Consider the following 12933-nt stretch of genomic DNA (forward strand, 5'->3'; position numbering starts at 1 on the left):
AATGCTATTAACTTTCAAAAGGGATTTGGACATATAGTGAAAAAGGATATCTCAGATGTAGGGAGACAGCTAAGCAAGAAGGGCTAATTGAATCAATCTTCCAAAGAGCTAGGCTAAGCCTAATAGGCCAAATGGCTTCCTCCAGTGCTGTAAAATTTCATATTCTAGGAACTGAATAAGTATTGGGTTAACAAACAAACAAACAAACAGTCGTCTACAACATATGTGATACATAACATGTGAGGGCATCAAGACCATTTAATTTTGTAACCATCTGAAAACACTGTGCACAGGACTAATGTGAATACTGAGAGATCATTTCTACTAGTGGGGACATTTAAAACAAAATGGGGGCATGGACTCAGGATACAAGGCTGATCATTTAGGACTGAGATGAGGAAAAATCATTTCACTCAGAGGATTGTGAATTAGCACATTAATTAGTTGATAGAGACACGCACAAAATCAAGTCCGGTAATTAACAGCATGCTTAAATACCATAAAACAGTGTGATCAGTCAGCAAGAAACAATCACTTTTTCTCAGAAGGATACCAGCCTGGAGTCCTATTCCTTCAGCTTGTGAATAGTTTAAACTTTAAATTCTATTTTTTCCTCATTTATCCTGTCTTTTTTCTCCTCCTCTTTATCCACTCTTTCCTTCTTTCCCTTTATTCCTGTTAGCGTGCCTGATCCAAAACTGAACTTATCCATTTTAATTCATGGTGACATGGTGGTTATAAATCTCTAGGGCTACAGGTTCAAATCTCACCAATTCAGTAAAAGTCTGGACTAGAAAGCTGGTCTAATGGTAATTGCCCAATGTTGTAAAAACTTATCGAATTCACACATATCCTTTAATGGAAGGAAATATACTAGCCTTACATTATCTGCCCTACACATCACATGATTGGCTCTTATTTGACCTCTGGATGGCCAGCAACACTTATATCCCATAGAATGAGATTTTAAAACTTTTCTTCTGCAATAGTTTGAATTGGTTCAGGGGATACAATGTTTGTTCTGATGGGTCACTGCACCTGAGACATTAACACAGCTTTCGCTCCACAGACACTACCTGACCTGTTGAGTTTACCAGCAATTTCTCTTTCTGATGCAATGTTTGTCTTGTTTTCACAAGTCCCAGATATTCTGTACCGTCTTCACATTGAGCAAAAATACGATATCCAAACAAGCACAAACAGGTGTAACCAGAGCACAGCAAGAGATGGCTTTCTTTGTAATCCTTGCCTCCTCCTTTGGCGTGATGATCCCATGTACTGCCTTGGGCTATTTTATCACAGTAAAATGGTGCCATGTCAATACAAGCTATCACTTGTATGCCTAACATCAGATTCCCAAAGGAACTGTTCACGTCTGGTACAAGGCTGCTGGGAAAACAGTGGAAACGCTGCAGGAACATCCTCAAAAGTGTCCCTGAAGAGATCAAGCATACCTGCCAACTCACAGGAGACCCTGGCTTATGTAACTAGCCAAAATAGAGATGACTCATTTGGCAAGGCATTGAAAGACTATGTCGGGAATAGGCAGAGGCAAAGACGGCACATCTGACCTGATGCTTCAAGCACTCCCTGCCCCAATCGTGGTTAGTTACACAGGCTTGGCAGTGTAGTCATCAATCATTTCAGATCCATGGAACCGGGCTGAAGGGAGTTCATCCTCACTCCTGAGGTACTACCTAAAGATAAGTCACAGAGTCATACAGCAAGGAAACAGACCCTTTGGTCCAACTCATTCATGCTGACCAGATATCCTAAACGGATCTAGTCCCATTTGCCAGCATTTGCCCCATATCCCTCTGAACCCTTCCTATTCATACACCCATCCAGATGCCTTTATATGTCGTAATTGTACCAGCTTCCACCACTTCCTCTGGCAGCTCATTCCATACACACACCACCCTCTGCATGAAAAGGCTTCCCCTTAGGTCCCTTTAAAATCTTTCCCCTCTCACCTTAAACCTATGCACTCTAGTTCTGGACTCCATTACCCTGAGGGAAAAAACCTTGTCTACTCACTCTATCCATGATCCTCATGATTTTATAAACCTCTTTAAGGTCACCCCTCAGCCTCCAATGCTCCAGGGAAAATAGCCCCAGTCCAGTCAGCCTCTCCATATAACTCAAACCCTCCAACCGTGGCAACACTGTTAAAAATCTTTTCTGTACCCTCTCAAGTTTCACACCATCTTTCCTATAGCAGGGAGACGAGAATTGCATGCAGTATTCCAAAACTGGCCTAACCAAAATCCTGTACAGCTGCAACATAACCTCCTAACTTCTATACTCAATGCTCTGACCAATAAAGGCAAGTATACCAAACGCCTTCTTCACTATTCTATCTACCTGTGACTCCACTTTCAAGGAACCTGCACTCTAAGGTCTCTCTGTTAGGAAACACTCTTCAGGACCTTAAAGTCTGTCAGTCTTGCTCTGATTTGCCTTTCCAAAATGGAATGTTTTTGAGCAGCATAATCACTGACCATAAATTATTGACAGACTTTTTATTATCTTTTGTTATCTCACCATCCCCTCAGATCACAACCTCATTCCTGATGAAGGGCTTTTAACCAAAACGTCAATTTTCCTGCTCCTTGGGTGTTGCCTGACTTGCTGTGCTTTGCCAGCACCACTCTAATCTTGACTCTAATCTCCAGCATCTGCAGTACTCACTTTTGCCTAGACTTTTTAGTCCACCTATCGAGAGAATGGACAGTCATACAGTTTTAAAAACATCCAGCAATCAATTGAGAAATTAAAGCAAACAAGGAAGCTGAGTGAATTAGAGGTGTTTGACTCCAAAACAAGAGCTGTCCAATGGAAACACCGTTGGACTACAGGAGGTAAGTGGAGCGGAGTCCATGAAAAGCTCAGCCCTGATCTTAGTAGAGCAGGCTTGACAGACCAGATAGCCTACCCCTATTTCTTATGTTCTTATATCTCCATTCAGAAATTGGAATGGAACAGTGAATGATGACCAGCAGTGAAAGGGTAAATCAAGGTCCATCCCTCTGAGCCAGGAAGCCTGGGTTTAAGCCTGACCTGCACCAGCTGGATGTCATAACATGTCTAAACAGATTGATTAGAAATATTTATAATGCAAATTCTAGCTACAGTCAAGGATGAGGATTAAATAATCACTCCGTGTAGAACAAAAATGGTACAAAACGTAATTGGCATTGCAATGGACACAAGATAGATCAAGAACACACAGAGATATAGTATCAGAAACTTGATTTGGAAAACTGAAGAGTTCTCACCCAACATTTGAAATAACGTTGACACATGCCTGAACAAAAAGCAACATGCCCTCTGTCTCAGGAGTAACGTTACTCACAATTAAGTCCATGCAATTTGAAATTCTTGCAGATAATCTGATTTGTCCAAGGAGGTCGATGGAGTCAGAGGAGTAGGCTTCTGAAATGTGAGTATGGAAACAAGTGATGGACGTTCACAACAAGCTCTGAGTTTCAAGAGAAGAACCTGTCATAGAATCGCTACAGTGTTGAAACAAGCCATTCAGCTCCAAGTCCACACAGATTCTCAAAAGAGCATCCCGCCCACCCCCAATCCCTATAACCTAATCCTCCTCACCTGCACATCCCTGGACACTATCTAGCAAATTAGCACAGCCAATCCACCTAATCTGTACATCTTTGGTCAGTGGGCAGAAACCAGGGCATCTGGAGAAAACCCACACACACACACACAGGGAGAATGTGCAAACTCCACACAGTCAGCCAAGGCTGGAATCGAAGCCAGAGGCAGGACTATTTGAAGGCAGCATCCTTTTATGACCACAGGACAAGCCAAAACATTTTCAGGTTAATTATGTGTGTGTTTTGAAGTAGGTACATTGATTAGCTAAATCAAGGTCATCACCAGCTTCTGTACAGTCCATATCGATACCATACAGCACAGTAAACAAAGTGTCATCCGACAAACTACAGCATGCTAAAGCATTTCCTGCATGATACTTTTAATTTATCATTTCCAGCGCTAAAAACAATGAGAAACGAGTGTAAGCAGTAATTCACTCGAGTGCTAAACAGCTAAAAATACTCTGACCCAACATCAACCAAAGTTTGGAAGGTTAAAGTTCATAGTTTATGTTTTCTAGCAATTCAAGCTGACCTTACACAATACACCCAAACAGAGATCAGTAACTCCACTGAAACCAGAGTGGCAACAATGCACTCTCTCTCAAACTGGCATAACATCAAAACCTGATTCTGGCTTCTCCCAATCCTCACAGGCACGCAGCAGGTAATAATCAGGAACAGTAATCTGGCTGATCACTCAACAGTCCGAGAATACTAAAGGGATTTGTGAGCAACACATTTCAGCCTCCAGCCCTAGCTCTAACTTGGCAAGATCAGAGCCCAAGGCCCTCAGGTCATTGCAATTCGAAACAGGAAGTACATGAACCGCAGGGAACAGATGCAACATGAACGCCGACTGATACCAGAAGGACTTGGAGAAACTTCAACTTTGTGAAAAAGCCAAATAAAGTGAAAGGGTGAGCAAAAGTGAAAAGTCGTCAGTCAAGCTCCACTCTTCCCCCCGTTCTCCCCCACCACTAACCTTGCACTTTCGACCTAATCTTCCGAAGTAGGAGCACATCAGATGATCCGCCTTCCTTATGATGTGTGTTTCACAGAGTTTGTGGCTGCTTGGTTTGGTTGTTGCTAATTATTTTCTTCTGTCGGGTTGACTGAGGAAGGAAATGGAATGAATCTGAACCACACTGTGGACTGTGCAAAACGGACTTCGATACTTTGACGTTTTGCTAGTTAATCTATGGACAGGACAGACTGTTCTGATCGCAGCAACTCTGGCCTCTGGGTCACAGGCCACTCCAGGACCTGAACTCAAGAGTTCTGGTCGACATTCCAGTGCAGCACTGAGGGAGCACTGCACTGTCCAGGATGTCATCTTTCAGACGGGATGTTAAATTGCGGTTTTGCAAGTGGGTGTTAAAAACATCTCAGAGCACTATTTTGAACAGCAGGGTGTTATCCCTGATGTACTGTTTGGGATATTTCTAATCAACTGTTCAAGTTATTATGACATACATCTGAAGCAGGTGGTACTTGCACTCAGGCCTCCCGGCACAGACATAGGGTCATTATCCACCCACTGATCCACAAGGGCACTCGCTGGAGAACTGTTCAAATTTTGAATTTAAACTATTTTTCTAAACAATTTGTTGAGAGATATTATTATACACCTCTGGAACAGGTGGGACAAGAAGCCAGGCCTCCTGGTCCATGGGGTAGGGACATTACCAACTGCACCACAGGAGCACATGTCCCCCAAGAGTACTGTTCCTTCATTTTCCAAACAACCTGTTCAGAGATCTTATAACACACCTTCCGTGCAGGTGGGACTTAAACCTGGTCTCTAGATTCAGGGTAGAGACACTATTATTGCATCACAGGAGGACCCCTGGAGTACTATTCGATCTTTAACCATCAACCAACATCACGTGAAATTGATTATCCAATCACATTGCCATTTATGGGAGCTTGCTTTGTGCGAATTTGCTGTCACTTTTCCTACAATACAACAGTTCTCAAAATTCTTGCCATATAGGTGTGTGAGCGTTAGACTTACAGGTGAACAGGACTTGATGCAAGTAGGATATAAGCTTTTAGATCAACTGCATTATTATTGTGGCCTACCCATGTAGCTGTCTAGCCCTAACCTATTGTGGTCAGTGTCATTTTAAATGCAACTTCCACCGGAAATACTGACACTTTCATACATGATTTAACCCTTTGACCCTCCACCATCAACTCCTATTCTCAACTTAACCTCCAAAGAACAGTGCTCTCCACACCAGAGGGAGACCATATAACAGGAATGTTTTCCTTGGATCAAAGATGACGATTAAGGAGAGATGTAAAGATGAGTTCAAACTTACTATGGCTTTTGACATAATTTTAATCTCGTTACTGTTTCTAAAATGGGGAGAAGTCGGCAACCAAAGGTCTAAGATTTACAAATATCCAATGAAAGAACTATTCACAGAATGGAGATAAAATAATTTCACACATCAGGTTATCATGGTCGCAAATGTACTGCCCGAAAAGACAGTCAAAGCAGATTTAATACAAACTTTTAAAAGACAATTGAAAGTGAATACAGGTGAAAAGAGAAAGGTCGGGGAAAAGTGAGACCAATTAAACTGGGCTTCAAAGTCACTTCATTGACTAGAAAAGCAAATGGATCCAGAGATTCTGAAAGGTGCTATTTAAATGCAAGTCTGCTTTTCTTTTACACAATGAGGTTCACATTAACAGTGACTTCAGCAACACCCCAAGTGTGTGTTTCTTCCTTACATACACTACCCCATTAAGTAGATTATTATCGCGTAAATCCATGCTCCGCAGTGTCAATAAGTCGTGATGAATCCACCAAGTCAGTCATTCAATAATTCCCTCATTACACCCATTCTAAATTGCATCAAATTGTGACCAATTACATAAATCCAAAATATCTTTCTCTATCGCTTCTCCAAAGAACATTTCATCTAGTACAACACCTCAGGACATCACAACTCCTCTGTGTAAACTCTGGGCTGGTCAGCTGGTGGACGGTAGCGAAAGCATAAAGTGCATTTGCGTCAGTGCCCATGGTTTGGGACTGAGGCTCAACAAATAAATAGGTGCCCAGCAAAAAGGGGTTTTCCCAAAAACAGGATTTTTTTTAAAGAAGGAGGTTGAAGTAAGCAGTGGAAGGTTGAGAGGGATTAAGCTGCAGGAACACAAGTCTAGCCATCACCATCAACCAGTGGGAACAGGAAGTGGGGTGTGATGGTGATGTACAGAAGTCAGATGGACAGAAAATAAGATTTGGTTAGGAAGAAAAACTGTCAATAGATGCAAAGAGCATTGAGAGGGACAGAGGGCTGGAGAAAGAGAAACGCAGGTGGTGGACAATGACTGATTTCAAAAGGCAGGAATGGGCATTATGAAGAGGAACAATTTCTAATAGCTTTGTGATAGTGTAAACTTCAGAACTTTAATAACTGTTCACAGATTGAAAGCAGCAGCAGTAACTCTGTCTGGAACAAACAATTAAAGGACAAGGAATTATATAGGAATTGAAAGCAATTGACTATATCTGGAAAAAGGAGGCATTGGGGTTACATGAACAAACCTGGTTTGGCATCTGCTTGTTAATTGGTTGCTTTGTGCCACAGGGTCAATTGACTGCCCTGCTGAAGAATTTAAACAGTTAATTACAAGACAGGCTGGGTTTTTAAGCAGACAGTTAAGGCCAAATGTAACAAGGAACAGAGGAGTTCCTTCTGATAAGGGAGCAAGCTGTAGGCTCAAGGACTTCAGAAAAGAAAACAACATTCTGGATGAAAAAAAATCTAAAAATCATCAATAATGTCACATCATCGACCCGAAAGTCAAAAGTATCTATAATAATTCAACTCCAGAACCCTTCATTAGCAGAACTTCAGAGAACACTGCACAAGAGACAGACACTGTTGGTTGGAATCATAGCTAAATTCTGCCATTAATCAGGTAATAACCAAGTTACGCTGTGAGGTTTAACTTGTTTATTGGAGGGGTCTTACTTTGATTGCTACATACAATAAAGTTTAAATCATTGTTCCAGTACTTGATTGGCTACTTATTAAGAAAGCTCAGACAAATTAAATGTAATTTGTGCCGATTTACCCACAACAACAGGTTAGGAAAAGGAAATTGGATGGCCAGCAGTCTAATGAGAATTTTAAAAAATAATTTGCTCATTGGATGTAGGAATTGTTGGCTCTGCCAATATTTATTACCTGTTGATAACTGGCCAGAAGGCTGGCAAGAGTCAATCACATTGCTGTGGACTGGGAGTCACACGTAGGCCAGACTGAATAAGAATGACATATTTTTTTCCTCGAAGGGACGTTATTGTCATTTGGCTAGCTTTTTGTTCCAGACTATTATTTGATTTTTAGCATCTGCCATGGTGTGATTAAAATCTATATCCCCAGAATAGTAGCAGAGGATTACAAATCCAGAGACATTACCACAACATCGGGGAGGTGACGGCCTAATGGTATTATTGTTAATCAAGAGGCCCAGACAACATTCTGGGGACCCAGGTTCGAACCCGCAACGGCAGATGGTGAAATTTGAATTCATTAAATATCTGGAATTAATAAACTAATGTTGACCTTGAATCCATTGTTGATTGTTGGAAAAACATATCTGGTTCATTAATGTCCTTTAGGGAAGGAAACTGGCATCCTTTACCTCGTCTGGTCTACATATGATTCCAGACTCTCAGCAATGTGGATAACTCTTATCTGCTCACTGGGCAATTAGGGATGGGCAATAAATGCTGCCTAGCCAGCAACACCGTTCTCCTGTGAATGCAAAAAGAAAAACAAAATCACTGCCTCTCCTATGGATTCAAGAAACCAGGCAATGAAAGGAAAGGTCTTTAGACCACACATTTTAGTTGACTGTCAAGAGAGAAGGCAGGCAGACAGGTGAGGAATTAATCCATAATTAGGTAACAAAGAAAGCCATGAACTTCTTGCATCACTGGTTGTAGCGAGGATAATTGATAATGGGAAATAAAAGGAAGTCAGGGGAATCATATTTCAAAACAATATTAGGATAATGGTTGTACTGACAAAGAAGATTTGCTGAAGCTTGGTTTGCTCACCCCCATTGAAGTTATACTGGAGATTTGATCAAGTTTGTACCATAATTTTTTTATTACAGAATAGAATCCCAACAGTGCAGAAACAGGCCCTTCAGCCCAACAAGTCTTCGATCCTCTGAAGAATAATCCACCCTGACCCATTGTCCTACCCTATTATCCTTATTTACCCCTGACGAATGCACCGCACCATGGGCAATTTAGCATGGCCAATTTACCTAACCTGCACATCGCTGGATTGTGGGAGGAAACTGAACACATAGACATGTGGAGAATGTGCAAACTCCACACAGACAGTCACCTGAGGCTGGAATTGAACTCAGGTCCCTGGCGCTGAGAGGCAGCAGTGCTAACCACCTGAGCCATCGTGCCGCCAACTGCTTCTTCTGCAGTACAACATTAATGTGCATTTGATTATTTTCCCTATGAAACTGCTTGCATATTTTATGACTTTAAAAGCTGCTAATTAAATATCATTTGTGGTTGTTGTGAAGCTAAGACACTCTCACTCCACTTCAAGATGGCATCTTCCCAACAATATGGAAAACTGCCCAGTTATGTCCTCATCCACAAACCATCAGTCTACACTCGATCATCAGAAAAATGCTATCAGCAACTCTTCCTAAGCAATAACCTGCTTACTGACATGCAATTGGAGTTCAGCCAAGTCTATTCAGCTCCTGATCTCATTACAGCCTTTGTCCAGACATGGGCAGGGATGTGGTGAGAATTACTGCCATCCACAGAGTGTGGCAATAGGAGCACAAGGAAAAAAAAAGTCACTGGGAACTTGGGGTTAGACCTGTACCTATCGCAAAGGATAGCTTCAATGATCTTCCCTCCATTGAGGTCAGAAACAGGGATTCTCTCTAATGACTGTACAATGTTCAGCAACTTGCACAATGAAGCAGTCTGCTTCTGAATGCAGAAAGATCTGGGCTGATAAGAGACAAATAACAGTCTCATCACAAAAGTCCCAGGCAATTATCATCTCAAAAAAAGACAATCTAACCACTGCCTCTTGACAGATAACAGTATCACCATCCAGGATAAAGGAATGTATTTGATCAACACCCAATCCACCAACTTCTACAGTGACTCCTTCCTCCATCTGCGCATGGTGGCAGCAACATGTACCGTCTACAAAATGGATTGCTGAAATTCACCAAGTTTCCTCAGACCTTCCAAAACCACTATCACTACCACCTAGAAGGACAAAGAGCTGCAGATACATGGGAACACAACCCTCTAAGCCACTCACCATCCTGACTTGGAACTCTACTGCTATTCCTGCACCGGTGTTGGATAAACATCCTGGAACTTCCTCCCTAATGGCACCAGGGGTGTGTCTACACGCCAAAGGATTATTTATTATCTATATGAAATATATGAATGAGGAAACAAAATGTTGGTAGCTCAGTTGACAGGTAGAAAAGTAAGTTTCAGGAGATGGCAAAGAGTATTCAACAGGTTGAATGAGTTGACAAAATTTGGCAGATATTGTATAACAAGAACTTTTCTATTCTTCCCTCCAAAAGATACAAGCAGTACTAAAATGGAGAGAAAGTGTACATCCTGGTGGCACAGAGATCTGGGTACCTCGATACATCATAATATTTTGTATGGAGCTACAGCAAATGATTAGGAAGGCAAAAAGGAACATTGTTGTTCATTACATGGGGAATAGAATATAAAAATAAGGGAACTCTTACTGCAACTGTACAGAACCATGGTGAGACATCAGGAGCACTGTATGCATTTCTGGTCTCCCTATTTGAAAAACAATGTAACAGCCTTAGAAACAGTTCAGAGAAGGTTCATTCCACTCATTCCTGAGATGAAGTCCTTATCTTGTGCAGAAAGTTTGAACAGATTAGGCCTGTATCAAAGAATCATAGAATCCTTACAGTGTGGAAACAAGCCACTCAGCCCAACAAGTCCACACTGACTCTGTAAAGAGCATCCCATACCCACCCCTACTCTACCACTGTAACCCTACATTTCCCATGGCTAATCTACCTAACCTACACATCTCTGGATAGTATGGGCAATTTAGCATGGCCAATCCACCTAACCTGCATATCTTTGGACTGTAGGAGGAAACTGGAGCACCCGGAGGCAACATACGCAGACACTGGAAGAAATTGCAAACTCCACACAGACAGTTGCCCGAGATTGGAATTGAACCAGAGTCTGTGGTGCTGTGAGGCAGCAGTGCTAACCATTGAGCCACCATTCCGCCCCATGAGGAATGACCATGAGACAAATGAGACAAGGCAATTTACTAATTGTATTAATTCCATTATCTTATGGGGGTGTGGGGAATTAATACTGGGGGGGGGGGGGGGCGGTCACAGTTCAAGACAAACAAAAGGTCTCCATTTTAAGATAGATGAGGAGAATATTTTTCTTAGACTGTTTAGTACTACATTGGAGCATCGGGCTACACTCTGATTTCAAGGCTAGAATTTGACATTTTGAGTGTACTATATTCAGGCAATTCACAAAACACCCCAATGACAGAAATCAATATGCTAAGTATGTCAAACATATGAATGAAATAGAACATTCCCAAAGTACTTGATAATATAACACATGGGGAAAATAACATTTTAGAGTGGTTGATTTCAAAATAAACACTTAAGTACACAACCACATACCACAGGCCCAATACTAATTATGGCCCATTTTATGATGGAAAACCTTTTAAAAATTATTCAAACCCACAAACTGCTGAATGAAGCTCCTAGAAAGGAGTGAGTGCTAGTGTACAAACAGGGAGGAAATCAGAAATCAGAACCAGTTCCTACACCCTTGTTGCACAGAAGTGCCAATAATTATTCTTTAAAACAGCCTTGGGCAACAGTCTGTGTGGAGTTTACACATTCTCGGTGTCTGCCTGGGTGTGCTCCCCTTTCTTCCCACAGTCCAAAGATGTGCAGGTCAATTGGATTGGCCATGCTAAATTGCCGATAGTGTTAGGTGCACTAGTCAGAGGAAAATGGTTCTGGCTGGTTCACTCTTTGGGGGGTTGGTGTGGACTGTTGGGCCGAAGGGCCTGTTTACACACCGTTGAGAATCTAATCTAAAAGAAGTGTCGCAAAAAGCGCCAAGTAACTTCAAAATGAAGACAAAATCACAACAAATAACTTGCATTGAGCTATCACCTTCAACAGAGTAAATTACTAAAAATCATCTCACAATATTTGACACACAGACTCTTGAGGAGGTACAAGGACAGGTGACCAAAAGGTTGTTCAAAAAGCAACTTTCAACATAGGACTTTAAAAGGAAGAGCTGGCGAAGGAGGAAATTCCAGAACCTGAGGGCGTTGATGACTGAAGGTATGGTCGCCAGAGATGGCGGATTGAAAATCGGGGATGGGGAAGAAACCAGAATAAGACAAGCATAAAAATCTCTGTTTAACTGAAGGTCAGAGAGATAATTGAGAGGTGAGACGGATTCAAAGAGGAGGATATAAATTTTCAAAATCAAGACATCGGTGGACCAGGAACCAATATAGCTCTGCATGTAACAGAATCTTACCACGGGGCTTCATCCATCACTTGAATTGGCTTTGAGTGCTATTACCATCCCCACGTTTACTGATAAAAATGGTTAAACCGGATGAAGAGTTGATGAAGGAAAGACCTTCTAACATGAAGGTCAGCAAGTAATCATTGGGACTTTATCATGAGAAGTTTCGGAGTACAGGAATAAAGTAGTCCTGTTTCAGTTGGATAGAACGTTGGTGAGATGCACCCAAAATATTCGGTGCAGTTTTGGTTCCTTTACCCATTGAAGGGATACAGTCGAGGCTCACCAGACAGATTTCTTGGGATAGTGGGACTGTCCTCTCTCCCCTCATGGGGTGAGGAGTCTAGGTCTAGGTCTGTATTCTCCAGAGTTTAAAAAAATGAGTAGTGATCTCAACAAAACCTACAAAATTCTTACCGGGTATACTAGAGTGGATTCAAAAAGCATGTGTCTGGGGTTGGGCAGGGGTGTGATGGTCTGGAACTAAGGGACACAGTTTCACAACAAAAGAGACAAGCCATTTTGGGCAGAAATGAGGAGGAAAATCCTCATTGGGTGTGAACATTCAGAAGTGTCTCTCCCAGTCTGTAGAAGCTCAATAGAGATCAAGGGTTAGCTCAGAAAAGCAGTGCGGAGGTAGATGATCAGCCATGATCTAGAAGAAGCCAAATGGCCTACTTCTGTTCCTCTAAT

The 12933-nt window shown here is 41.8% G+C and overlaps 1 protein-coding gene across 4 annotated transcripts in view; it reads right to left on the bottom strand.

The window, feature by feature from the left end:
* The window catches only part of zbtb47b (zinc finger and BTB domain containing 47b), a 277731-nt gene that overhangs the window by 209743 nt on the left and 55055 nt on the right, over positions 1 to 12933 (bottom strand). The window contains exon 2 of one of the 4 annotated variants that reach the window (XM_043690830.1): positions 4603 to 4732. The exons of the other annotated variants lie outside the window; for them this stretch is intronic. Coding sequence (XP_043546765.1) covers positions 4603 to 4641 — 39 coding nt within the window. The 5' untranslated portion in view covers positions 4642 to 4732. The remainder of the gene's footprint in view (positions 1 to 4602; positions 4733 to 12933) is intronic. 4 annotated transcript variants of the gene reach the window in all.

This window comes from Chiloscyllium plagiosum, chromosome 5, assembly GCF_004010195.1.
Source record: "Chiloscyllium plagiosum isolate BGI_BamShark_2017 chromosome 5, ASM401019v2, whole genome shotgun sequence".
NCBI classification, from domain to species: Eukaryota; Metazoa; Chordata; class Chondrichthyes; order Orectolobiformes; family Hemiscylliidae; genus Chiloscyllium; species Chiloscyllium plagiosum.